The sequence below is a fragment of the Gadus morhua genome, chromosome 17 (assembly GCF_902167405.1).
Source record: "Gadus morhua chromosome 17, gadMor3.0, whole genome shotgun sequence".
Classification (NCBI taxonomy): domain Eukaryota; kingdom Metazoa; phylum Chordata; class Actinopteri; order Gadiformes; family Gadidae; genus Gadus; species Gadus morhua.
Genome location: NC_044064.1, coordinates 179,174 through 206,935, shown reverse-complemented (window position 1 = coordinate 206,935; position 27,762 = coordinate 179,174). Strand labels below are relative to the sequence as shown.

Genomic DNA, 27,762 nt, shown 5'->3' with positions numbered 1-27,762 from the left:
TTCACTGTGAAAACTATGCAGGTGCAGATAAACACTCGCAGTATAATCGAAATCATGACATTATCTTTACATTAAATCGTAAATTACATGCACAGTCAAACAAGCTGAACATAATACATGGAAATGGCAAACCACAACTTTTTTCATCTAATCTCGACTGGGTTTTTGGATTGTCTGTGCCGTTAAAGTAGCATTAATAATCGTTTACTACTTTAACGGCACCGACAATCCAAAAACCCAGTCGAAAAAGTGCAGTTCAAATCGTGACGAAGCTCTTACTTCTTCGCCATCTAGTGTATTTACGATCATTAAAAAAATATATTTCATGGGTTTCAATGGAGAAAGTAATTATTCTATGGTCCCAGTCTTTATTTGCCCTGGATTACACATATGTTTGCAGATTTAAATTATAATTTTTCATGCAAAGAAAAAATAAAAAAAATCGCAAAGTTTAATGTTTTGTGTGAGAACTCATAGTGAACTACAGCGCTCCCAAGCCCCGGGGAACAGTGCATACTTCCGCAATCCACCGCTGCTCAGCGGCCAAGCCGGGTATTGCAGCTGTTTAAGCGGGCTGTGGACGGGTCCCTCGATTCAATGGGGCCCAGAAGTAGTTATCTCCGTTCACTCCGATACAAGTTGGGCACAGGAATGTGTCTCTGCAAAAAATGACTGGATATGAATCAAAGGCTCATAATTATCTTTATGCCCTGTACTAAAAATATGTTAGTTTTCTCTTTTCAAAACGCCAACTCAAGCGTTTTATTAGCAGTTTTGTTATTTTTTGCTGAAGGAGGGGTGGGCAGCTGAAAGCAGTCGTAGTGAAACAAATGTTTTCGGCCCGGCATTCGAGAGGGCCTAGAGCACGGCTCCGTTAACTTCTCGTGTCCGGGGTTTTTCCTTTTACCTTCTTTCAAGGAGAGCACAAAAGCCTTGATCGAGGTGAAAGAAGGTGGTAAAATGCACCAAAGACACAGCCATGTTCCGACTGCTGGATCTGTTTGCGAGTGGTGGTGACGTATATCATACGCGTCGAGAGCAGCGGGAGTTGTAGTCCACAAAGCGCCCCACACAAAAACTAACCGTATCAAACTCCTACCCGCTAAATTATAGTTTTCTTTGCATGAAAAATTATCATTTAAATCCACAAACATATGTGTAATCCGGGGTATATAAAGACTGGGATCAGAAAATAATTACTTTCTCTCCATCGACTCCCATTCATTTTTTTCGGTCTCATAGGTCCCATGAGCAATGGCGACTTACGAGCTCTATTAGGAAGGGGGGTCTACTCATGGACATAATAAAGGATGGACCACGGACTGGAAAATGGCCGCCCATTCATTCCTATGCAAACCTGCTCAGTGGCGCATGGCTACATACAGGAGCGATTTGCTTCCGCGTTATGTGGCCAAGACACGTGACCTATTCCGTGACGTACCGGATGCAGAGATCTTCTTCTTCTTCTAGTTTAGTGGCGGATCATAGTTTTTCCCCATATACCGCGACCTACTGGACTACTACACAGGAGTTTGTGACAAGGACGTTGACAAGGACAAGGACGTTGGCAAATCATACTTTAAATCATACAAATAAATTCAAAGAAAAAACCAAACTAACGAAACAAAATAAACAAAATAAAACAAACTAACAAAAGAAATGAATAAATAAAAATAAGAAATATATATACTTAAGGTTAAATTCTTCTAATTAGGTTAGTATCTTTTAGCTAATTTATCAGCAATTTCATTGCCATATATTCCATGGTGGGCTGGAATCCAACAGAACTGAATAACTAAACCAAGGCTTATAATATTTAAAAGAAGATGCTTTACCAAATCACCAAATCTTCACGTATTGAATTATTTGTTATAAAACTTAGTATCTACAACCCATCTAAGAGCGGTGATTATTGTGGCCATCTCGATTGAGTATACTGATAAAGTCACCCACTCTATATCCATATCCTTTTTCAAATTCTGGAATATATATGCCAATACCACATTGTCACATTGAGTTAATGGAAGTTAATTCGGAATTTAATTTAATTCGGAAGTTAATGGAGCCGTGCACTTCAAAATAGGTCCATAGCAAGGAGCCGTTTGTTTCAGTACGGCTCCTTTCAGCTGCCCACCCAACATCAACTGCTAATAAAACGCTTGAGGAGGCGTTTTGAAAAGAAAAAACTTACTTTTTTTTTAGAACAGGGTAGATAGATAATTATGAGCCATTGATTGATATCCAGACATTTTTTGCGGAGACACAATCCTGTTCCCCACTTGTATTGGAGTGGACGGCGATATCTACTTCTGGGCCACATGAAATGACGGACCCCCGTCCACTCCCAGCTAAAACAGCTGCAATACCAGGTTTGGCCTCTGAGCACGGGTGGATTGCGGAAGTATATGCCTATCCTGGGGGCCTGGGTCTACTATGGAGGTAGATTTGTGTCTTTATTATGCAATCAAAAATAATAGGTTTGAGAGCAAAACTTTCCACACTGCAATCAAAAAATAGATTTGAGAGCAAAACTATCGACACTGCAATCAAAAAATGTTTTATTGCAAGATAAATTAATGTGATAAAAAAAATATTAATGGGAATCCAAAAGTTTTGTTTGCAAACCCAAAAGTTTTGTTTGCGAATCCAAAAGTTTTGTTTGTGAATCAAAAAGCCTTTTTTGCGAATCCTAAAGTTTTGCTTGCGAATCCAAAAGCTTTGCTTGTTGTTGAGCTAAATCTCGTGGGCGGGACCTACGCCGAAAGATGTAAGACACGTCTCTATTGGCCAGTCTCGATCGGAGTGACAGCTTGGCAACATCCGAAAAGCCGCTGCCCCCCGACCGCCTCCAAAAGCAGATTGTCGGCCTGTTCGTTTGTGCCTCTCAATCCGCGGCGGCGGTCAACAACATCGCCCTGCTCTCCTCTGCCATCGTCTCCTTGCCGGCTGACAGGGAGGCCTACGGGATTCTCAGGGCACGCAAGCGCGCGCACGGGACAAGCCCATAAGGCGAAGCCTAGACGGCGTAGCCTACATGAAATAGAACTCCCTCTCTCGTTACTAACTGTGGATGTTGCCAAGCTGTCACTCCGATAGAGACTGGCCAATAGAGACGTGTCTTACATCTTTTGGCGTAGGTCCCGCCCACGAGATTCAGCTCAACAGCAAGCAAAGCTTTTGGATTCGCAAGCAAAACTTTAGGATTCGCAAGCAAAGCTTTTTGATTCGCAAACAAAACTTTTGGATTCGCAAACAAAACTTTTGGATTTGCAAACAAAACTTTTGGGTTTGCAAACAAAACTTTTGGATTCCCATTAATATTTTTTTTATCACATTAATTCATCTTGCAATAAAACATTTTTTGATTGCAGTGTCGATAGTTTTGCTCTCAAATCTATTTTTTGATTGCAGTGTGGAAAGTTTTGCTCTCAAACCTATTTTTTGATTGCAGTGTGGAAAGTTTTGCTCTCAAACCTATTATCTTTGATTGCATAATAAAGACACAAATCTACCTCCATACTCTACTCCCCAAGTTTGCAGGGGCACAATCTGCTTCCGTGGGGCGTTTAACTATTTAAATAAAGTTGTATCCTTAAACAACGTAATAACGATGTTTAAAATTGTAAACATAACTTAAAAGTTATTTCCTCTATGCTTATCTTCTAATATGAAAATACAAAATATAATAACAGCATATTTTTAATGATGACAGTTACAGAAATGATATCAAAAGCCATGTACAGGAAACATCAATCACAGAACATCAATCACAACAGGAGGCTGCAAGTGACCCCGCCCCCCAAGTGCTGGTCTCTACGGCCCACTCGCTGGACTGAACCTCGAAAAAAACGTTAAACTGGGACCCATAACAGGGGGTCGGTCAGTCCTGGGGAAGGGGGGGCAGTCCTGGGGGTGGGGGGCGGTCAGTCCTGGGGGGGGGGGGGGGGGGGGGGGGGGGGGGTCAGTCCAGACATGGGAGGCTGGAGCTGGAGCCGCCCTCCTCTTCGTCGGGGGGGCAGGCGATGAAGTCAGCCAGCATGGAGGCCACGCCCCCTTCCTCCACCTGAGAGACAACGCAGTCACACTCAGTACATTACACACACTACACAATGCCCACAGACTGTGCACTGCCCACACACACACCACACTGTCCACACGGCCTCAACCTGTTTGACGAAGCGTCTCTGAGAGGCGCTGCTCATCAACAGTAGACCTGGAGGTCAGCCTCCTTTAACAACCACTTCAAATAAACACAGGCTTTAAAGGGCCCCAATTTATTAACTCATCAGGGGCCCGGCCCACTAGGGATGTCACCAAGGGGGTGGGCCCACTAGTGATGTCACAAGGGGGCGGGCCCACTAGTGATGTCACGAGGGCCCACTAGTGATGTCACGAGGGCCCACTAGTGATGTCACGAGGGCCCACTAGTGATGTCACGAGGGCCCACGAGGGCCCACTAGTGATGTCACGAGGGCCCACTAGTGATGTCACGAGGGTCCACTAGTGATGTCACGAGGGCCCACTAGTGATGTCACGAGGGCCCACTAGTGATGACACCGAGGGCCCACTAGTGATGTCACGAGGGCCCACTAGTGATGACACCGAGGGCCCACTAGTGATGTCACGAGGGCCCACTAGTGATGTCACGAGGGCCCACTAGTGATGTCACGAGGGCCCACTAGTGATGTCACCGAGGGCCCACTAGTGATGTCACCGAGGGCCCACTAGTGATGTCACCGAGGGCCCACTAGTGATGTCACGAGGCAGCGTTTAGTCACCTTCCTCTTGTCGGCGCCCTGCAGGTCTTCCTCCTCCCTCTTCCTCTTCAAACCCTTCACGTCCTCGGGGCTCTCGTCTTCGGCTCCGGTGGTCTGGAGGTTGGCGGCGCCGTCACCCTCCTGCGGGGGCCCCGAGGGGGCCAGGGTGCTGCTGGGCGGGCTGCCGGGGGGCGGGGCTTCTGGCTGACCGGGGGCCGGCTCAGCACAGACACCGGGCCCCTCCATGGACGGAGGGCCCTGAGGGTCAAACAGCGCACGATCAGAGACAGTGCGGCTCAGAGACAGAGCGGCTCCGCTCAGAGACAGAGCGGCTCCGCTCAGAGACAGAGCGGCTCCACTCAGAGACAGAGCGGCTCAGAGACAGAGCGGCTCCACTCAGAGACAGAGCGGCTCAGAGACAGAGCGGCTCAGAGACAGAGCGGCTCCACTCAGAGACAGAGCGGCTCCACTCAGAGACAGAGCGGCTCAGAGACAGAGCGGCTCCACTCAGAGACAGAGCGGCTCCACTCAGAGACAGAGCGGCTCAGAGACAGAGCGGCTCAGAGACAGAGCGGCTCAGAGACAGAGCGGCTCAGAGACAGAGCGGCTCCACTCAGAGACAGAGCGGCTCAGAGACAGAGCGGCTCAGAGACAGAGCGGCTCCACTCAGAGACAGAGCGGCTCCACTCAGAGACAGAGCGGCTCAGAGACAAAACGGCTCCACTCAGAGACAGAGCGGCTCAGAGACAGAGCGGCTCAGAGACAAAACGGCTCCACTCAGAGACAGAGCGGCTCAGAGATAGAGCGGCTCAGAGACAGAGCGGCTCAGAGACAGAGCGGCTCAGAGACAGAGCGGCTCAGAGACAGAGCGGCTCCACTCAGAGACAGAGCGGCTCAGAGACAGAGCGGCTCCACTCAGAGACAGAGCGGCTCAGAGACAGAGCGGCTCCACTCAGAGACAGAGCGGCTCAGAGACAGAGCGGCTCCGCCCAGAGACAGAGCGGCTCCGCCCAGAGACAGAGCGGCTCCGCCCAGAGACAGAGCGGCTCCGCTCAGAGACAGAGCGGCTCAGAGACAGAGCGGCTCAGAGACAGCGGCTCAGAGGCAGAGCGGCTCCACTCAGAGACAGAGCGGCTCCACTCAGAGACAGAGCGGCTCCGCTCAGAGACAGAGCGGCTCCGCTCAGAGACAGAGCGGCTCAGAGACAGAGCGGCTCAGAGACAGAGCGGCTCCACTCAGAGACAGAGCGGCTCCACTCAGAGACAGAGCGGCTCAGAGACAGAGCGGCTCCACTCAGAGACAGAGCGGCTCAGAGACAGAGCGGCTCCACTCAGAGACAGAGCGGCTCAGAGACAGAGCGGCTCATAATGATACGACTCATAATAGTAATAATGATAATAATGCTACTAATAATGATAATATAATAATACTAATGATAATACTACTAAAGCGTCTTAGAGTAAAATATTAAGCACTATATATTTTAATAATTATTATTACTAATAAGGGTAATGTAATAATAATAAGAATACTACTAATAATGATAATATAATAATCAATAATACTAATGATAATAATACTACTACTAATATAGATAACATAATAATAATGATTATAATAATTCTAATAGTAATGATAACATGATAATGATTATAATAACGGTAATCACGCGACGCCACATTACAACACGTCGTTCTCATCAGGGGGCGTGGCTCACCGGAGGTCCCGCCTCCCCGCCGGCCGGCTCCTCCCCAGGGGGCGGGCTGACCTCCTCAGGGGCCGGCCTCCACTGCTCCTCCTCCTCCGGCGCTGCCCTGGCCGGCTCCTCCTCCGGCGGGCCGACCTCCTGCTCCTCCAGACTGCCCCCGGTGACGCACAGGATCTGGGGCATGGTGGGGTCGCCCCCCTCCTCCTCCAGCGCCTCCCGCGCCTCCAGAGCCTCCCGCGCCTCCTCCATCACCCCGATGCTCTCCACTTCCTGGAGCCGCTCCCCCCGCTCCGCCCCGAAGGCCGCTCTGTTGGTCTGCACCTCCTCGATGCCTCCCATCTCCCCCTCCACCCCCGACGTCTCCGCCCCTTCCTCCTCCTCCACCTTCCCCTCGAGCGGGGGCATGTCTCCGTCCTGCTCCTCCTCCAGCTCCTCCGCCTCCTCGTCCTCGTAGTCGTCGTACTCCTCGTCGTACGGCTCCTCGTCCTGGAAGTCGCTGCCCTCCTCCTCTTCCTCCATGCCGTCCTCATCCTCCTCCTCCTCCTCTCCCAGCTCGTCTTCCTCCTCCTCCTCCTCCTCCTCCTCTTCGTCTGAGCTGTTGATGTTGATGACGGCCGAGTCCTTGGGGCCCGGCCCCAGCGGGTGGGCGGGGCCGTGGAGGTGGCGGTTCTGGGGGGCCAGCTGGTGGCCCGCCGCCCCTGGGGGGCCGGGGGGCAGCATCAGCATCTGCTGCAGCTGGGCGCCTCCAGGCAGCCCCTCGCCCGCGGCCCCGGGGCCCGGTGGGGGGGCCGGGGCCATCAGGGCGACGGCGGACGGGGGGAAGGAGTTCAGCGCCGCGCCATCCGAGGCGGCGAGCAGGGAGGAGGCGAGGTCTGCGGGGGGGGGGCCCCCCTCCGGGGCGGCAGGCGCGGGCGCGGCCCCGTCCAAAGGGGGGGGCGGGGCCAGGAGCCCGGGGGGGCTCTCGGCGCCCAGCATCCCCGGGGGCACGATGACCACACTGTCGTCAGAGTCGCTGGCCAGCGAGATCTCCACGTCCTCCGCCTCCTCGCGGTCGTAGCGCACGAACACGGGGCGCAGCACCTCGGGGGGCCCCTCGGGGCCCGGCGGGCCGTGGTCCGGGAGCCCCAGGGACAGGTGGTTCTCCAGGGAGCCCAGCAGGGCGGACGGGCCCAGGGGGTGGCGGGGGGGGAAAGCGGGGCTCAGCATGGCGGGCAGCGGGAGGCCGGAGGCGGGGCCCTGGGGCTGCAGCGGGGCGGGGCCAGGGGGGGCCCTTAGCGGGCGGGAGAGGGTGGGGGCGCGGGGGTGCAGCAGGCCGTTGCAGACTGTCAGCGCCTCGCCGCAGAACGACGCCACCTGCAGGGAGAAGAGAGGAGCAGCTAGACCGTCAGTCTGCTGCACTAGAACCTGAAGACCTTCAGTCTGCTGCACTAGAGCCTGAAGACCTTCAGTCTGCTGCACTAGAGCCTGAAGACCTTCAGTCTGCTACACTAGAGCCTGAAGACCTTCAGTCTGCTGCACTAGAGCCTGAAGACCTTCAGTCTGCTACACTAGAGCCTGAAGACCTTCAGTCTGCTACACTAGAGCCTGAAGACCTTCAGTCTGCTACACTAGAGCCTGAAGACCTTCAGTCTGCTACACTAGAGCCTGAAGACCCTCAGTCTGCTATACTAGAGCCTGAAGACCTTCAGTCTGCTACACTAGAGCCTGAAGAGCTTCAGTCTGCTACACTAGAGCCTTAAGACCCTCAGTCTGCTACACTAGAGCCTGAAGACCGTCAGTCTGCTACACTAGAGCCTTAAGATCGTCAGTCTGCTACACTAGAGCCTGAAGACCTTCAGTCTGCTACACTAGAGCCTGAAGACCTTCAGTCTGCTACACTAGAGCCTGAAGACCTTCAGTCTGCTACACTAGAGCCTGAAGACCTTCAGTCTGCTACACTAGAGCCTGAGGACCTTCAGTCTGCTACACTAGAGCCTTAAGACCCTCAGTCTGCTACACTAGAGCCTGAAGACCTTCAGTCTGCTACACTAGAGCCTGAAGACCTTCAGTCTGCTACACTAGAGCCTGAGGACCTTCTAGAGGAGGAGGAGCTCACCTTCAGGCTGCGGTCTCGGCGGCCGTGGCTCAGGATGGACACGGTGCAGCTGAGGGGCGCTGGCCAGCGGGCGGACGGGACCAGGACCAGAGCCAGCAGCAGCCTGAGGGGGGACATGATAGACTAGGACCATCAGAGACCCACAACATAACTACAGATGGAGCTTCCTAATAGAGTAGAGCATGACTGAACCGGTAGAGCTCTCTAATAGAGTAGAGCTCTCCATCAGAGTAGAGCTCTCCAATAGAGTACAGCAGGACTATACCAGTAGAGTTCTCCAATAGTGAGTAGAGTGCTGACTGAACCGGTAGAGCTCTCCAACAGTGAGTAGAGCGCTGACTGTACCGGTAGAGCTCTCCAACAGTGAGTAGAGCGCTGACTGTACCGGTAGAGCTCTCTAACAGTGAGTAGAGCGCCGACTGTACCGGTAGAGCTCTCTAACAGTGAGTAGAGCGCTGACTGTACCGGTAGAGCTCTCCAACAGTGAGTAGAGCGCCGACTGTACCGGTAGAGCTCTCTAACGGTGAGTAGGGCGCTGACTGTACCGGTAGAGCTCTCCAACAGTGAGTAGAGCGCTGACTGTACCGGTAGAGCTCTCCAACGGTGAGTAGAGCGCTGACTGTACCGGTAGAGCTCTCCAACGGTGAGTAGAGCGCTGACTGTACCGGTAAAGCTCTCCAACAGTGAGTAGAGCGCTGACTGTACCGGTAGAGCTCTCTAACAGTGAGTTGAGCGCTGACTGTACCGGTAGAGCTCTCTAACAGTGAGTTGAGCGCTGACTGTACCGGTAGAGCTCTCTAACAGTGAGTAGAGCGCTGACTGTACCGGTAGAGCTCTCCAACAGTGAGTAGAGCGCTGACTGTACCGGTAGAGCTCTCCAACAGTGAGTAGAGCGCTGACTGTACCGGTAGAGCTCTCTAACAGTGAGTAGAGCGCTGACTGTACCGGTAGAGCTCTCCAACAGTGAGTAGAGCGCTGACTGTACCGGTAGAGCTCTCTAATAGTGAGTAGAGCGCTGACTGTACCGGTAGAGCTCTCTAACAGTGAGTAGAGCGCTGACTGTACCGGTAGAGCTCTCTAACAGTGAGTAGAGCGCTGACTGTACCGGTAGAGCTCTCTAACAGTGAGTTGAGCGCTGACTGTACCGGTAGAGCTCTCGGCGGGTCTGTGCGCTGGCGTACTGCCCACTGCTACCGCCTGCAGCCTCGGAGGCGCCGGTACAGCGACTGGACAGCTGCTGCTGCAGACGCACGCACAGCGGGATGACCAGGTCATGGAGACGCTGAAACACAGGAAGTAACATGTTAACACTAGGTGCACCTGGAACATGTTAACACTAGGTTCACCTGGTACATGTTAACACTAGGTACACCTGGTACATTTTAACACCGGGTACACCTGGTATATGTTAACACCGGGTACACCTGGTACATGTTAACACCGGGTACACCTGGTACATGTTAACACCGGGTACACCTGGTACATGTTAACACCGGGTACACCTGGTACATGTTAACACCGGGAACACCTGGTACATGTTAACACCGGGTACACCTGGTACATGTTAACACCGGGTACACCTGGTACATGTTAACACTGGAAACACCTGGTACATGTTAACACCGGGTACACCTGGTACATGTTAACACCGGGTACACCTGGTACATGTTAACACCGGGTACACCTGGTACATGTTAACACTGGGAACTCCTGGTACATGTTAACACCGGGTACACCTGGTACATGTTAAAACCGGGAACACCTGGTACATGTTAACACCGGGTACACCTGGTACATGTTAACACCGGGTACACCTGGTACATGTTAACACTGGGAACTCCTGGTACATGTTAACACCGGGTACACCTGGTACATGTTAAAACCGGGAACACCTGGTACATGTTAACACCGGGTACACCTGGTACATGTTAACACTGGGAACACCTGGTACATGTTAACACCGGGTACACCTGGTACATGTTAACACTGGGAACACCTGGTACATGTTAACACCGGGTACATCTGGTACATGTTAACACTGGGAACACCTGGTACATGTTACATTAACACTAGGGTGAGGGGGTACCTTGTGTATTTCTTCCTTGAGCAGCGAGCCGCTGGTCATGATGATCCGTCTGAGAACTGATCAAAACAAAAATTAAGACTCAAATCACAACAGTGAGCATCAAAACATGAGTCGCCCCTCCTCCTCCCTCCCTCCTCCCGGGACACATTCCACCCTTAAGGGGACACACTACTCCCTTAAGGGGACACACTACTCCCTTTAGGATCGAGACCTGGTCAAGGGGGAGACCCGTCTCTTCTACAGAGGGAGTTGCACTAGGAGGTGCATTAAGACGTGCCCTAGGAGGTGCACTAGGAGGTGCATTAAGACGTGCTCTAGGAGGTGGAGGTGCACTAGGAGGTGGAGGAGGTGCAATAGGAGGTGGAGGAGTTGCACTAGGAGGTGGAGGACGTGCACTAGGAGGTGGAGGTGCAGGAGCACTAGGAGGTGGAGGTGCACTAGGAGGTGGAGGAGGTGCACTAGGAGGTGCACTAGGAGGTGGAGGAGTTGCACTAGGAGTTGGAGGACGTGCACTAGGAGGTGGAGGTGCAGTAGGAGGTGGAGGACGTGCACTAGGAGGTGGAGGTGCACTAGGACGTGCCCTAGGACGTGCCCTAGGACGTGCCCTAGGACGTGCCCTAGGACGTGCCCTAGGACGTGCCCTAGGACGTGCCCTAGGACGTGCCCTAGGACGTGCCCTAGGAGGTGGAGGAGGTGCACTAGGAGGCGAGACCTTTCAGCGCCATCAGGCAGGCGTCCTGATTGGCCAGCGGGTCGCTCTTCCTCTGCAGGGAGGGGGTCCCTTCCGGGGCCGCCGGCTGTGCCTTGGAGCGGCGGGGGCCGGGCCGCCCCCCCAGAGACGCCAGCTCGCCCAGAGAGCCCGCGCCCGCCCGCAGCTGGGGAGGGAGGGAGGGAGGGTTAGCGGGGGAGGGGCCTGGAGGTGAAGGTCATAAGGCCCCGTCGGAGGTCATGACCTTGTGGAGAGGTCATGACTAGGGATGGGGATCAATAGTATTTATTGATATCGATACCATTTTCGATACTCCTTAACGGTCCGAGTCTTTATCGATACTTTTCTATTAATTGGTGGAAATACGACGCGTTTTTACTGATGAAGAAAATATTTAGGAAATAAATAATTGTATTTTAAAATAAATATGTAATTCTTAATAAATGTCAACATCAGTAGTTTTAATTATATATACTAAAATGATAAGAGCACTATACAACTGTATTAGTAATACAGAAACATGAGTAATACAGTATTACTCATGTTTCTCACAAACTCAAAAACTATATTTACCGTTTCTCTATGTGACATTTGAACGGATCATAACCTATCGTTTACTTTTTAAGATAACTAGCTTGTATGCTACCGATTACAACACCGATTTCACAATTGGATTACTATTTTTAACTGACGGGACTATAGCGACAATGTCTGTGTGCGATTACCGCTCGTACTTTGAGTGGATGATTAAGACGGGCCCGTCTGTGGTGCGACAGGAGACGGAGGAGACAGTCGAAGGTACTGCATTTGGCCTTTATTTGATGCACAATGCTAATGTGCTTGGCCATTGAGGCTGTGTCCCCCCTTTACAATGAATGATTTTCGCCCGTTCAGCCATCCTCGCGAGCAAAGTTAACCGCCAGACTTCACTTAACTTGTAATACATGTTTGCTTACAATTCCATTCAAAAACTTTGGTGGACACGCTGCATTGATTGGATTGATTTGATTGAAATGCCGTGACGTGACTCACAGGACACAACATGACGTTACAGGACCTACGGGACAAAGAAAATAATAGATGAAGATAATCGACGGGACTCCATAGTGGTATCGATAAGCCCAAACGATAATGATTTTCGGGTCCTTGGTAGAACCGGGTTTTGATCCCCATCCCTAGTAATGAACCCGTGGAGGTGAACGTCATTAGGCCCTAGTAGAGGTCGTGACCCCGTGGAGGTGAACGTCATTAGGCCCTAGAGGCAGTCATGCCCTCACGGAGAGGTCATGACCTCGTTGGAGAAGTCAGGGCCTCGTGGAGAGGTCATGACCTCTTGGAGGTGAAGGTCATTAGGCCCCATTAGAGGTTGTGACCTCTTGGAGGTGAAGGCCATTAGGCCCTAGTAGAGGTTGTGACCTCGTTGAGGTCCATGTCATAAGGCCCTGGTAGAGGTCGTGACCTTGTTGAGAGGTCATGACCCCGTGGAGGTGAAGGTCATAAGGCCCTAGAGGTCGTGACCTCCTCACCTTGACCCCCTCGGCCCCGGGGCTGACGTCGCCCAGCAGGTGGCTGAAGAGCAGCTCAGAGTGGGTGGGGCTCCCCTGGAGGAGGCTGGCCGACGCTCCACCCACCTGCACCCACAGCCCCAGGGTGGAGTAGAGCGCCACGCGGACGGAGCTGGTGGAGAAACAGAGAGAACACCGTCAGAGAGCGGGTGGAGATACAGAGAACACCGTCAGAGAGCGGGTGGAGACACACTAGAGACAGAACACCGTCAGAGAACGGGTGGAGACACACGGAGAGACAGAACACCGTCAGAGCGGGTGGAGACACAGAGAACAACGTCAGAGAGCGGGTGGAGACACAGAACAACGTCAGAGAGCGGGTGGAGACACAGAGAACAACGTCAGAGAGCGGGTGGAGACACAGAACACCGTAAGAGAGCGGGTGGAGACACATGGAGAGAGAACACTGTCAGAGAGTGGGTGGAGACACACGGAGAGAGAACACCGTCAGAGAGCGGGTGGAAACACAGAGAACACCGTCAGAGAGCGGGTGGAGACACAGAGAGACAGAACACCGTCAGAGAGCGGGTGGAAACACAGAGAGACAGAACACCGTCAGAGAGCGGGTGGAGACACAGAGAGACAGAACACCGTCAGAGAGCGGGTGGAGACACACGGAGAGACAGAACACTGTCAGAGAGCGGGTGGAGACACACACAGAGAGAGACAGAACACCGTCAGAGAGCGGGTGGAGACACACGGAGAGACAGAACACCGTCAGAGAGCGGGTGGAGACACAGAGAGACAGAACACCGTCAGAGAGCGGGTGGAGACACAGAGAGACAGAACACCGTCAGAGAGCGGGTCGAGACACAGAGAGACAGAACACCGTCAGAGAGCGGGTGGAGACACACGGAGAGAGAACACCAACACCAACAACACTCTGACCGGGTGGGGACATGGCCCCCTGGTCTCTGGTCTCTGACCGGGTGGGGACATGGCCCCCTGGTCTCTGACCGGGTGGGGACATGGCCCCCTGGTCTCTGGTCTCTGACCGGGTGGGGACATGGCCCTCTGGTCTCTGGTCTCTGACCGGGTGGGGACATGGCCCTCTGGTCTCTGACCGGGTGGGGACATGGCCCCCTGGTCTCTGGTCTCTGACCGGGTGGGGACATGGCCCTCTGGTCTCTGGTCTGCGACCGGGTGGGGACATGGCCCTCTGGTCTCTGACCGGGTGGGGACATGGCCCTCTGGTCTCTGACCGGGTGGGGACATGGCCCCCTGGTCTCTGACCGGGTGGGGACATGGCCCTCTGGTCTCTGACCGGGTGGGGACATGGCCCTCTGGTCTCTGGTCTGCGACCGGGTGGGGACATGGCCCTCTGGTCTCTGACCGGGTGGGGACATGGCCCCCTGGTCTCTGACCGGGTGGGGACATGGCCCTCTGGTCTCTGGTCTCTGACCGGGTGGGGACATGGCCCCCTGGTCTCTGACCGGGTGGGGACATGGCCCCCTGGTCTCTGACCGGGTGGGGACATGGCCCTCTGGTCTCTGGTCTCTGACCGGGTGGGGACATGGCCCCCTGGTCTCTGACCGGGTGGGGACATGGCCCTCTGGTCTCTGACCGGGTGGGGACATGGCCCCCTGGTCTCTGGTCTCTGACCGGGTGGGGACATGGCCCTCTGGTCTCTGACCGGGTGGGGACATGGCCCTCTGGTCTCTGACCGGGTGGGGACATGGCCCCCTGGTCTCTGACCGGGTGGGGACATGGCCCCCTGGTCTCTGGTCTCTGACCGGGTGGGGACATGGCCCCCTGGTCTCTGGTCTCTGACCGGGTGGGGACATGGCCCCCTGGTCTCTGGTCTCTGACCGGGTGGGGACATGGCCCCCTGGTCTCTGGTCTCTGACCGGGTGGGGACATGGCCCTCTGGTCTCTGACCGGGTGGGGACATGGCCCTCTGGTCTCTGACCGGGTGGGGACATGGCCCCCTGGTCTCTGACCGGGTGGGGACATGGCCCCCTGGTCCCTGGTCTCTGACCGGGTGGGGACATGGCCCTCTGGTCTCTGACCGGGTGGGGACATGGCCCCCTGGTCTCTGACCGGGTGGGGACATGGCCCCCTGGTCTCTGGTCTCTGACCGGGTGGGGACATGGCCCCCTGGTCTCTGACCGGGTGGGGACATGGCCCCCTGGTCTCTGACCGGGTGGGGACATGGCCCCCTGGTCTCTGACCGGGTGGGGACATGGCCCCCTGGTCTCTGACCGGGTGGGGACATGGCCCCCTGGTCTCTGACCGGGAGGGGACATGGCCCTCTGGTCTCTGGTACTTTGGGTTTTGTTCCGGGGGTTAAGGTAACTTGTTTACTGCTGTTGGTCGGTAGGACTAGGGGCGACCTCCTGGACCATCATAGACCAGAGGGGCGACCTCCTGGACCATCATAGACCAGAGGGGCGACCTCCTGGACCATCATAGACCAGAGGGGCGTCCCCCTGGACCATCATAGACCAGAGGGGCGTCCCCCTGGACCATCGTAGACCAGAGAGTTAAGGACCGTACCTGAAGGCCTTCTGCTGCCCCCCGCTGGTCTCTGAAGCCGGGGTCCAGGCTGAGATGGTCTGGGAGAAGACCTTCTGCAACACGCCCGCATACTGGACCATCCCCCCCCTGACCCTGGAGCAGGAGTGAGAGGTATGAGGGAGTGAAGCTAGCGTTATGAAGGAGTGAAGCTAGTGATATAGAGGAGTGAAGCTAGTGATATGAGGGAGTGAAGCTAGTGATATGAAGGAGTGAAGCTAGTGATAGAGGAGTGAAGCTAGTGATATGAAGGAGTGAAGCTATCGATATGAAGGAGTGAAGCTAGCGTTATGAAGGAGTGAAGCTAGCGTTATGAAGGAGTGAAGCTAGCGATATAGAGGAGTGAAGCTAGCGATATGAGGGAGTGAAGCTATCGATATGAGGGAGTGAAGCTATCGATATGAGGGAGTGAAGCTATCGATATGAGGGAGTGAAGCTAGTGATATGAAGGAGTGAAGCTATCGATATGAAGGAGTGAAGCTATCGATATGAAGGAGTGAAGCTATCGATATGAAGGAGTGAAGCTATCGATATGAAGGAGTGAAGCTAGCGTTATAAAGGAGTGAAGCTAGCGTTATGAAGGAGTGAAGCTAGCAATATAGAGGAGTGAAGCTAGCGATATGAAGGAGTGAAGCTAGCGATATGAAGGAGTGAAGCTGGTGTTGTGAAGGAGTGAGGTTGGTGTTGTGAAGGAGTGAGGTCGGTGTTGTGAAGGAGTGAGGTCGGTGTTGTGAAGGAGCGAGGTCGGTGTTGTGAAGGAGCGAGGTCGGTGTTGTGAAGGAGCGAGGTCGGTGTTGTGAAGGAGCGAGGTCGGTGTTGTGAAGGAGCGAGGTCGGTGTTGTGAAGGAGCGAGGTCGGTGTTGTGAAGGAGCGAGGTGGGTGTTGTGAAGGAGCGAGGTGGGTGTTGTGAAGGAGCGAGGTCGGTGTTGTGAAGGAGCGAGGTCGGTGTTGTGAAGGAGCGAGGTCGGTGTTGTGAAGGAGCGAGGTCGGTGTTGTGAAGGAGCGAGGTCGGTGTTGTGAAGGAGCGAGGTCGGTGTTGTGAAGGAGCGAGGTCGGTGTCGTGAAGGAGCGAGGTCGGTGTTGTGAAGGAGCGAGGTCGGTGTCGTGAAGGAGCGAGGTCGGTGTCGTGAAGGAGCGAGGTCGGTGTCGTGAAGGAGCGAGGTCGGTGTCGTGAAGGAGCGAGGTCGGTGTCGTGAAGGAGCGAGGTCGGTGTCGTGAAGGAGCGAGGTCGGTGTCGTGAAGGAGCGAGGTCGGTGTCGTGAAGGAGCGAGGTCGGTGTTGTGAAGGAGCGAGGTCGGTGTTGTGAAGGAGCGAGGTCGGTGTTGTGAAGGAGCGAGGTCGGTGTTGTGAAGGAGCGAGGTCGTTGTTGTGAAGGAGTGAGGTTGCTGTTGTGAAGGAGTGAGGTTGGTGTTGTGAAGGAGTGAGGTTGGTGTTGTGAAGGAGTGAGGTTGGTGTTGTGAAGGAGTGAGGTTGGTGTTGTGAAGGAGTGAGGTTGGTGTTGTGAAGGAGTGAGGTTGGTGTTGTGAAGGAGTGAGGTTGGTGTTGTGAAGGAGTGAATGCTGCGTAGCTGAGAGACTCACGCGGTGATGAGTGCTGATAGGACCGTCAGCGTGTTGCTGTGGACCGCAGGAAGAACCAGCAGTCGCATGCTGTCGTCCCCCCGCACCCCCTGCAACACACACACACACAGCCCCCCGTCACACCCTGCAACACACACACACACACACAGCCCCCCGTCACACCCTGCAACACACACACACACACAGCCCCCCGTCACACCCTGCAACACACACACACACACACACAGCCCCCCGTCACACCCTGCAACACACACACACACACACACACACACACACACACACACACACAGTGGCATCCCGCCCCGTAAACCTCGGCCCGGACCAGCCCGAGGGTTGGTCCGGGCCGGCGTGTACCGCCCTCACCCACCAGACGGTGACCGAGAGCAGCCCTTTCGCCCCCTGGCCGAAAGCCGAGGAGGCGAAATAAAAGGACTGACATCTGGGCAGACCAGGGAGGAGAGCGAGGAGGAGGAAGCACTCGGGTCCACGAGCAGCTAGAGGCCCACGGAGGCCCTAGAGACCGCGAGTACCTTGTTTGTTGAAGCTGTCTGTAATAAATGCCTTGGATGGCTTTAACCCCCGCTAAACGTGTCGTTTATCCGTGGAACCCGGCCCAATCGAGTACCGGGTTGCCACAACACACACACACACACACACACACACACACACACACACACACACACACACACACACACACACACACACACACACACACACACACACACACACACACACACACACACCACGTCACCCCCTGCAACACACACACGCCCCCCCCCCCCCCCCCCCCCCCCGTCACCCCCTGCAACACACACACCCCTCCCCGTCACACCCTGCAACACACACACACACCCCCGTCACACCCTGCAACACATCCCCCCGTCACACCCTGCAACACACACACACCCCCGTCACACCCCCCCCCCCCCCAGGTGTGTTACTCACGAGGCTCTTGGGGCCGACTGAGAGCGCGCGACACACCAGGTTCAGCAGCTGGCGGACCGGGACCACCACCGCACACTGGGGGTCCACACTGTGAACACATGAATAGAGGTCACCACCGCACACTGGGGGTCCACACTGTGAACACATGAATAGAGGTCACCACCGCACACTGGGGGTCCACACTGTGAACACATGAATAGAGGTCACCACCGCACACTGGGGGTCCACACTGTGAACACATGAATAGAGGTCACCACCGCACACTGGGGGTCCACACTGTGAACACATGAATAGAGGTCACCACCGCACACTGGGGGTCCACACTGTGAACACATGAATAGAGGTCACCACCGCACACTGGGGGTCCACACTGTGAACACATGAATAGAGGTCACCACCGCACACTGGGGGTCCACACTGTGAACACATGAATAGAGGTCACCACCGCACACTGGGGGTCCACACTGTGAACACATGAATATAGGTCACCACCGCACACTGGGGGTCCACACTGTGAACACATGAATAGAGGTCACCACCGCACACTGGGGGTCCACACTGAACACATGAATATAGGTCACCACCGCACACTGGGGGTCCACACTGTGAACACATGAATAGAGGTCACCACCGCACACTGGGGGTCCACACTGTGAACACATGAATAGAGGTCACCACCGCACACTGGGGGTCCACACTGTGAACACATGAATAGAGGTCACCACCGCACACTGGGGGTCCACACCGTGAACACATGAATAGAGGTCACCACCGCACACTGGGGGTCCACACTGTGAACACATGAATAGAGGTCACCACCGCACACTGGGGGTCCACACTGTGAACACATGAATAGAGGTCACCACCGCACACTGGGGGTCCACACTGTGAACACATGAATAGAGGTCACCACCGCACACTGGGGGTCCACACTGTGAACACATGAATAGAGGTCACCACCGCACACTGGGGGTCCACACTGTGAACACATGAATAGAGGTCACCACCGCACACTGGGGGTCCACACTGAACACATGAATAGAGGTCACCACCGCACACTGGGGGTCCACACTGTGAACACATGAATAGAGGTCACCACCGCAAACTGGGGGTCCACACTGTGAACACATGAATAGAGGTCACCACCGCACACTGGGGGTCCACACTGTGAACACATGAATATAGGTCATCAGGCGTACCTCAGGGTGTGGGGGGGTACCTCAGGGTGTGCTGGAGGGGGGGGGGGGTACCTCAGGGTGTGATGGAGGGGGGGGGGGGGGTACCTCAGGGTGGGGGGGGGTACCTCAGGGTAGGGGGGGGTACCTCAGGGTGTGATGGAGGGGGGGGGGGGGGTACCTCAGGGTGTGGGGGGGTACCTCAGGGTGTGCTGGAGGGCCAGGCAGGCCGCCCGGTAGCGGTGTTGGAGCTCCAGCAGCAGCAGCGGGTCGGCCTCGTCCAGAGCAGGGAAGGACAGCTCCACGCCCGGGCCCTCGTACGAGACGGTCCCCTCTGAGGGGGAGGAGGGGAGAGGGAGTCAGGGAGAGGAGGGAGTCAGGGAGAGGGGGAGGAGGGAGAGGAGGAGGGAGTCAGGGAGAGGGGGAGGGAGTCAGGGAGAGGAGGAGGGAGTCAGGGAGAGGGGGAGGGAGTCAGGGAGAGGGGGAGGAGGGAGAGGAGGAGGGAGTCAGGGAGAGGGGGAGGGAGTCAGGGAGAGGAGGAGGGAGTCAGGGAGAGGGGGAGGAGGGAGTCAGGGAGAGGGGGAGGAGGGAGTCAGGGAGAGGAGGAGGGAGTCAGGGAGAGGGGGAGGGAGTCAGGGAGAGGGGGAGGAGGGAGTCAGGGAGAGGGGGAGGAGGGAGAGGAGGAGGGAGTCAGGGAGAGGGGGAGGAGGGAGAGGAGGAGGGAGTCAGGGAGAGGAGGAGGGAGTCAGGGAGAGGGGGAGGAGGGAGAGGAGGAGGGAGTCAGGGAGAGGAGGAGGGAGTCAGGGAGAGGGGGAGGAGGGAGAGGAGGAGGGAGTCAGGGAGAGGGGGAGGGAGTCAGGGAGAGGGGGAGGGAGTCAGGGAGAGGAGGAGGGAGTCAGGGAGACGGGGAGGGGGGAGTCAGGGAGAGGGGGAGGAGGGAGTCAGGGAGAGGGGGAGGAGGGAGAGGAGGAGGGAGTCAGGGAGAGGGGGAGGGAGTCAGGGAGAGGAGGAGGGAGTCAGGGAGAGGAGGAGGGAGTCAGGGAGAGGAGGAGGGAGTCAGGGAGACGGTCAGGGAGAGGGGGAGGAGGGAGTCAGGGAGAGGGGGAGGAGGGAGAGGGGGAGGAGGGAGAGGGAGAGGGAGAGGAGGAGGGAGTCAGGGAGAGGGGGAGGAGGGAGTCAGGGAGAGGGGGAGGGAGTCAGGGAGAGGGGGAGGGAGTCAGGGAGAGGGGGAGGAGGGAGTCAGGGAGAGGGGGAGGGAGTCAGGGAGAGGGGGAGGAGGGAGTCAGGGAGAGGGGGAGGAGGGAGAGGAGGAGGGAGTCAGGGAGAGGGGGAGGAGGGAGTCAGGGAGAGGGGGAGGAGGGAGTCAGGGAGAGGGGGAGGAGGGAGTCAGGGAGAGGGGGAGGAGGGAGAGGGGGAGGAGGGAGAGGGAGAGGAGGAGGGAGTCAGGGAGAGGGGGAGGAGGGAGTCAGGGAGAGGGGGAGGAGGGAGTCAGGGAGAGGGGGAGGAGGGAGTCAGGGAGAGGGGGAGGAGGGAGTCAGGGAGAGGGGGAGGGAGTCAGGGAGAGGGGGAGGAGGGAGTCAGGGAGAGGGGGAGGAGGGAGTCAGGGAGAGGGGGAGGGAGTCAGGGAGAGGGGGAGGGAGTCAGGGAGAGGGGGAGGGAGTCAGGGAGAGGGGGAGGAGGGAGTCAGGGAGAGGGGGAGGAGGGAGAGGAGGAGACCCTCCAGCAGGAGATCCGGAGCCTTTAGAAGAGGCTTCAGGGCGACCAATAACAGGTCTGGACCCCAGCAGGCTGGCCCATTCAGCCCACGGTATCGACAAATCACCACACTGTGTTCTAAGATACTTCCTTCACTGGACGTCACACAGACCGCACCTGCTTCAGCGCCTTGGTAGATCTGAGCCAGCGTGCTATTGGCCGAGGCCAGCAGGCAGTGGAGCTGATTGGCCCAGGCCTCGGCTCTGCTGGTCCCCACCCCTCGCTCCAGAGCCCCTCCGAGGCAGGGGAGCCGGCCGTAGCACCGGCACGCCATCTGGAGGACACCTCACGTTATTACAGCATTACATTAAGACAGGCCATCTGGTGGACACCTCACGTTATTACAGCATAACATTAAGACAGGCCATCTGATGGACACCTCACGTTATTACAGCATTACGTTAAGACAGGCCATCTGGTGGACACCTCACGTTATTACAGTATTACATTAAGACAGGCCATCTGGTGGACACCTCACGTTATTACAGTATTACATTAAGACAGGCCATCTTGTAAAGCTTATAACAAACCTATCAGCTTTCAAACATCAAGCAGCCCTGGCTGACTCACCTCCTGTGTAGCTGGGTTAGGGTTAGGGTTGGGGGGGGTAAGGGTTAGGGATAGGGTTGGGGGGGGACTCACCTCCTGTGTAGCTGGGTTAGGGTTAGGGTTGGGGGGGGTAAGGGTTAGGGATAGGGTTGGGGGGGGACTCACCTCCTGTGTAGCTGGGTCGCTGCTGGTGATCCTAGCCAAGAAAAAGGCCGCCAGTTTGTCCTGTGAGAGCATGAAGATAGCAGTGAGACAGGCTGTGGAGGAGACACAGACAGGCTGGGGAGGAGAGGAGACAGACAGACAGGCTGTGGAGACAGACAGACAGGCTGTGGAGACAGACAGTGAGGCTGTGGAGACAGACAGACAGGCTGTGGAGGAGAGCAGACAGACAGACAGGCTGTGGAGACAGACAGACAACAGGCTGTGGAGGAGGAGAGCAGACAGACAGGCTGTGGAGGAGACAGACAGACAAGCTGTGAGGGGGTCCTGAGCGTGTCTTACCCTCAGCGAGCCACAGGCCCGTGGGTAGTGGGTCATGCAGGCAGCAATCCCCTCCAGAGCAGTCAGCTCACACTGGGGACACCAGGAGACGTTACCGTGACAACACAGCATCCAGCAGCGGGGACGTCACCATGACAACACAGCATACATACACAAACACACACACACCATTAGGATGCTTGCCACTGTCAGCACATCGACTGTCCTTAAGGTTTCTTCTTTATTCCCTCCGCTCGTTCTTTGTGCATTGTTTTACAATGTAAGTCAATAGGTAAGCTTCTCTGACACTTCCAACTACTTCAGACATCATAACTTGGTAATTGTTCAAATTTAACCTTCGTTCAAACCATTTAACAAATCAACACACTTGTATCTTCAATAATCTGAAAAACTAATTTAGATTATCATTATACTCTGTTCAGAATCACAGTTTAAGTTCCACAGCGGCTTGTATCAGTTGGTCTCCTTGGTTCACTGAGGGTGGAGCGCGAGCGCGTGCAGGCACTGGTGGTGTAGGGCTGGTGGTGGTGTAGGGTGGTGGTGGTGGTGTAGGGTGGTGGTGCTGCTGTAGGGTGGTGGTGATGTAGGGTGGTGGTGCTATAGGGTGTGGCTGTAGGGTGGTGCTGTAGGGTGGTGCTGTAGGGGTGGTGGTGGTGTAGAGTGGTGCTGTAGGGTGGTGCTGTAGGGGTGGTGGTGGTGTAGGGTGGTGCTGTAGGGTGGTGCTGTAGGGGTGGTGGTGGTGTAGGGTGGTGCTGTAGGGTGTGGCTGTAGGGTAGTGTAGTAGGGTGGTGGTGTAGTAGGATGGTGGTGTAGTAGGGTGGTGCTGTAGTAGGGTGGTGCTGGAGGGTGGTGCTGGAGGGTGGTGCTATAGGGTGGTGCTATAGGGTGTGGCTGGAGGGTGGTGCTGGAGGGTGGTGCTTTAGGGTGTGGCTGTAGGGTGGTGTAGTAGGGTGGTGGTGTAGTAGGATGGTGGTGTAGTAGGGTGGTGCTGTAGTAGGGTGGTGCTGTAGTAGGGTGGTGCTGTAGTAGGGTGGTGCTGGAGGGTGGTGCTGGAGGGTGGTGCTATAGGGTGTGGCTGGAGGGTGGTGCTGGAGGGTGGTGCTGGAGGGGGTCGCTGTAGGGTGGTGCTGTAGGGGGGAGGTGTAGTAGGGTGGTGGTGGTGTAGGGTGGTGGTGTAGGGGGGAGGTGTAGGGTGCTGGAGGGTGGTGCTGTAGGGTGTGGCTGTAGGGGGGAGGTGTAGTAGGGTGGTGGTGGTGTAGGGTGGTGGTGTAGGGGGGAGGTGTAGGGGGGAGGTGTAGGGTGCTGGAGGGTGGTGCTGTAGGGTGTGGCTGTAGGGGGGAGGTGTAGTAGGGTGGTGGAGGTGTAGGGTGGTGGTGTAGGGGGGAGGTGTAGGGTGCTGGAGGGTGGTGCTGTAGGGCGTCGCTGTAGGGGGGAGGTGTAGGGTGCTGGAGGGTGGTGCTGTAGGGGGGTGCTGTAGGGGGGAGGTGTAGTAGGGTGGTGGTGTAGTAGGATGGTGCTGGAGGGTGGTGCTATAGGGTGGTGCTATAGGGTGTGGCTGTAGAGTGGTGGTGCTATAGGGTGTGGCTGTAGGGTGGTGCTGGAGGGTGGTGCTGTAGGGGGTCGCTGTAGGGGGGAGGTGTAGTAGGGTGGTGGTGCTGTAGGGTGGTGGTGTAGGGGGGAGGTGTAGGGGGGTGCTGTAGGGTGTGGCTGTAGGGGGTCGCTGTAGGGGGGAGGTGTAGTAGGGTGGTGGTGCTGTAGGGTGGTGGTGTAGGGGGGAGGTGTAGGGTGCTGGAGGGTGGTGCTGGAGGGTGGTGCTGGAGGGTGCAGGGTGAACTGGTACCTCAGCCTGCAGCCCCAGCAGGGAGGTCAGCAGCCCCAGCAGCCAGGTGAGCCCCACCTCGCGGGCCAGCTCGGGCAGCATGGAGGAGTACTGCAGCAGGTCGGCCAGGACGCCCACCGCCAGGCGGGCCGTGGGCCCTGGGGCCGGGGCCTGGAGAGAGGGGGGAGTCAGAGTGGGGAGGGGGGCAGGGCCTCAGAGTGGGGGGGGGGGTCAGGGCCTCAGAGTGGGGAGGGGGGGCAGGGCCTCAGAGTGGGGGGGGGGGGGGGGGAGTCAGGGCCTCAGAGTGGGGAGGGGGGGGTCAGGGCCTCAGAGTGGGGGAGTCAGGGCCTCAGAGTGGGGGGGGGGGGGGGGGGGGGCAGGGCCTCAGAGGGGGGGGGGGGGGGAGTCAGGGCCTCAGAGTGGGGAGGGGGGGGTCAGGGCCTCAGAGTTGGGGGGGGGGGGGAGTCAGGGCCTCAGAGTGGGGAGGGGGGAGGGGAGTCAGGGCCTCAGAGTGGGGAGGGGGGGCAGGGCCTCAGAGTGGGAAGGGGGGGCAGGGCCTCTGAGTGGGGGGGGGGGAGTCAGGGCCTCAGAGTGGGGGGGGGGGGGAGTCAGGGCCTCAGAGTGGGGAGGGGTGAGGGGAGTCAGGGCCTCAGAGTGGGGAGGGGGGGCAGGGCCTCAGAGTGGGGGGGGGGGGGGGAGTCAGGGCCTCAGAGTGGGGGGGTGGGGGGGGGAGTCAGGGCCTCAGAGTGGGGAGGGGGGGCAGGGCCTCAGAGTGGGGAGGGGGGTTCAGGGCCTCAGAGTGGGGGGGGGGGGGGGGGGAGTCAGGGCCTCAGAGTGGGGGGGGGGGGGGGGGGCCTCAGAGTGGGGAGGGGGGCAGGGCCTCAGAGTGGGGGGGGGGGGGAGTCAGGGCCTCAGAGTGGGGGGGGGGGGGGGGAGTCAGGGCCTCAGAGTGGGGGGGGGGGGGGGAGTCAGGGCCTCAGAGTGGGGGGGGGGGGGGAGTCAGGGCCTCAGAGTGGGGGGGGGGGGAGTCAGGGCCTCAGATGCCCCTTTCACACCGCCGCAAAATCGGGGCCGGTTCCGGGCCAGTTCGGAGCTAGGGCCAGGGCTTTGGTTTCACACCGCCAAAGAACCGGCTCCGGCCCCTAAAAACCGGTTCAACTCTGGCCCCACTTTAGAGCGGGGCTAGAACTAGAACCGCTTTTACGCCGGGGGCAGGGGGTGGAGTTATCCGTACCTTCATTAACAGGAAGACCAACGAAGACCGGCATTTTTTAAAACACCCAAGTAAACAATGGACGTGAATCCGTGTATGGTTCTTTTTTGTTTTTTTCTGATTTTGTTTTAAATCGGAATATTCAAAGAACGAACCATACACGGATTGAATCGAAGACGAAATTGTTGTTGTGTTTGAAACTGGCGCGAGGGTTCTTCTGCGCGCCTAACCTGACGCTTGATCATTGTGTGGTGGTTCAACGCGTCAACGCGCCAACGCAGCCAGATGAGTCCATGTCCATGCAAGTGAACGGAGCGTTCCCTCTTCGTCATAACTATCAAACCAAACATCCTTCACATTCACCGAGCGAACATTATGAAAGTAAAATGCACATTTCTCGCTAAAAATGTTTCCATAAACGCATTTGATGGCGTAACTATGTTACTATTTCCACCCAGAATAAAGAAAGATGTCGGCCGTTTGCTTCTGTCCAAGCTCACTAGCGGAGACGTTTGCAGTGACGTCATGACGTTGCTCACGCCGGCTCCATGGCTGGCTCTGGCCGGTGTGAAACCAACCGGTTCTTAACTGGGGTAAGGCTGGAACCAGTTTGGAACTGGCCCTAGCACCAGCCCGGAACTGGCTCTCGGTTCTTTTTGGTGTGAAAGCGGCAAGAGTGGGGAGGGGGGCAGGGCCTCAGAGTGGGGGGGGGGGGGGGGTCAGGGCCTCAGAGTGGGGGGGGGGGTCAGGGCCTCAGAGTGGGGGGGGGGGGGGGGGGGGCAGGGCCTCAGAGTGGGGGGGGGGTCAGGGCCTCAGAGTGGGGGGGGGGGGGGAGTCAGGGCCTCAGAGTGGGGGGGGGGGGGTCAGGGCCTCAGAGTGGGGGGGGGGGGGGGGGCAGGGCCTCAGAGTGGGGGGGGGGGGGGGCAGGGCCTCAGAGGGGGGGGGGGGGGGAGTCAGGGCCTCAGAGTGGGGGGGGGTGGGGAGTCAGGGCCTCAGAGTGTGGGGGGGGGGGGGCAGGGCCTCAGAGTGGGGGGGGGGGAGTCAGGGCCTCAGAGTGGGGGGGGGAGGGGCAGGGCCTCAGAGTGGGGGGAGGGGGGGGGCTCAGAGTGGGGGGGGGGGAGTCAGGGCCTCAGAGTGGGGGGGGGGGGGCTCAGAGTGGGGGGGGGGGTCAGGTCCTCAGAGTGGGGGGGGGGGGTCAGGTCCTCAGAGTGGGGGGGGGGGGGAGTCAGGGCCTCAGAGTGGGGAGAGGGGGCAGGGCCTCAGAGTGGGGGGGGGGGCAGGGCCTCAGAGTGGGGGGGGGGGGTCAGGTCCTCAGAGTGGGGGGGGGGCTCTGTAAGGTCCTCAGACTGGGGGGGGGGCTCTCTTAGGTCCTCAGACTGGGGGGGGGGGCTCTCTTAGGTCCTCAGACTGGGGGGGGGGGGGGCTCTCTTAGGTCCTCAGACTGGGGGGGGGCTCTCTTAGGTCCTCAGACTGGGGGGGGGGGGCTCTCTTAGGTCCTCAGACTGGGGGGGTTCTCAAATGAACTACATCACTACAACATATTTACTACACTTTTATCAATAAGCTTCCATTCATAAGTAAATCACAATATGCTATAAAATACAGACTTACCTGAATGACCTGTTGTAGCGAACGCAACCAAGACAGGCAATGCTGTTGGAAGACTTCAGTAGAGCTGTCCTTGACCAGCACCGAGAGCATACACAGACCATCAAACCTGAGAGAGAGAGCGAGAGAGAGAGACACAGACACAGACAGGCAGAGAAGTGTTGGGTGAATGTATTTGTCAGATGTGTCAGCCTGGGACACAGAGAGGTGAATAACTCTTACTTGGTTTTGGAGGTGGACAGTTTTGCGTTGGAGCAGCCCACCAGTCCAGCCACGCCACTGGAGCCCTGAGGACCACCACAGACAACAGCTCATCACACAGCCAACATGTTCCTCAACATGTCCCCCCAGGTATCCAATGCTGTTTCTGATTCACAAATATAATAAAGGAGCCCATGCTTTAAGGGGATCCGATATCAATACAGCATCTTCTGTTTGCAAACAAGCTCCTTTATTCGACATAAGGGAGCGCTCCTCAGTGTGACGCGGTTTGGGGGCTGGCTTGGGGTTAGCGCCCCCTGCTGGACGGTCTATGGAGTCACTAGGGGGCTGCATGTTATCCCAGTACCAAATAGGATTCATCTGACATGTAAAACGTTTGAGCTATGCTAAATGCACGTGTACCGCTGAAGGTACATGTGGCTGAAGGAGGATCCGGAATGGAAGCGTTACCCCGGTTATAGCGACGCCACCTCCTGTTTATTTTATGAACTGTAAACACCCGTTGACAGTCACTGACAACGAGAACAATAAGCGAAGACAAGGAAAATAAATATGTATTTTCTAAGGAAAGGACTAGTCAAAGCAACAATCAAAACATTTAACATAAGAGTTATTCTTCCATCAGAAGTCCCGGCCTCTCTCTCGCCAGTAACGCTTAGTTTGAGCATCCCGTTCCAAAGAGAAGGGACGAGCTTGGACATCAACCCGAGCCCGTTTACCTGGGTCGGGACGACCCCATGTTCTCGGTAATTCGCCAATAGAGCGGGTAAACAATGCGGCCGCTGTTCCTTCAGGACGGACTCCAGACACTCCGTAAGTCGCATGTTAGTCGGAACGTGTAGCCAAGCCGACGTCGCCATGTTGCTATCCACAGCTTTTCTTCCTCGTCCCTCTCGCTGCGGCTGAAGGAGGCGCCGCCTGACCGGTCCTGCCCCCTGCTGGAAGAGGTGGTTTCGTC

At 56.7% G+C, this 27,762-nt stretch overlaps 1 protein-coding gene across 1 annotated transcript; it reads right to left on the bottom strand.

The window, feature by feature from the left end:
- Window positions 1-3,681: 3,681 nt before the first annotated feature.
- On the bottom strand, window positions 3,682-27,742 carry pelp1 (proline, glutamate and leucine rich protein 1). The gene is made up of 19 exons (XM_030339121.1): window positions 27,524-27,742; window positions 26,805-26,869; window positions 26,586-26,691; window positions 23,783-23,932; window positions 21,943-22,014; window positions 21,604-21,663; window positions 21,007-21,163; window positions 19,336-19,468; window positions 17,960-18,047; window positions 17,015-17,103; window positions 15,417-15,530; window positions 12,882-13,032; window positions 11,359-11,521; window positions 10,647-10,702; window positions 9,706-9,842; window positions 8,561-8,663; window positions 6,475-7,818; window positions 4,779-5,015; window positions 3,682-4,063 (listed from the first exon to the last, which is right to left on the bottom strand). Exons 1-19 carry the CDS (start codon window positions 27,662-27,664, stop codon window positions 3,962-3,964), a joined length of 3,468 nt encoding a protein of 1,155 aa, XP_030194981.1. The 5' UTR covers window positions 27,665-27,742; the 3' UTR covers window positions 3,682-3,961.
- Window positions 27,743-27,762: the final 20 nt, after the last annotated feature.

What these genes read in the sequence shown, in the direction of transcription:
- pelp1 (XM_030339121.1), bottom strand. Translation starts at nt 27,664, where the DNA reads ATGGCGACGTCGGCTTGGCTACACGTTCCGACTAACATGCGACTTACG. An exon ending in GCGGGGAGGCGGGACCTCCG is followed by an intron (nt 5,016 to 6,474) that starts GTGAGCCACGCC and finishes TTTGACCCTCAG; the next exon opens with GGCCCTCCGTCCATGGAGGG. An exon ending in AGGGCGCCGACAAGAGGAAG is followed by an intron (nt 4,064 to 4,778) that starts GTGACTAAACGC and finishes GTTGTCTCTCAG; the next exon opens with GTGGAGGAAGGGGGCGTGGC.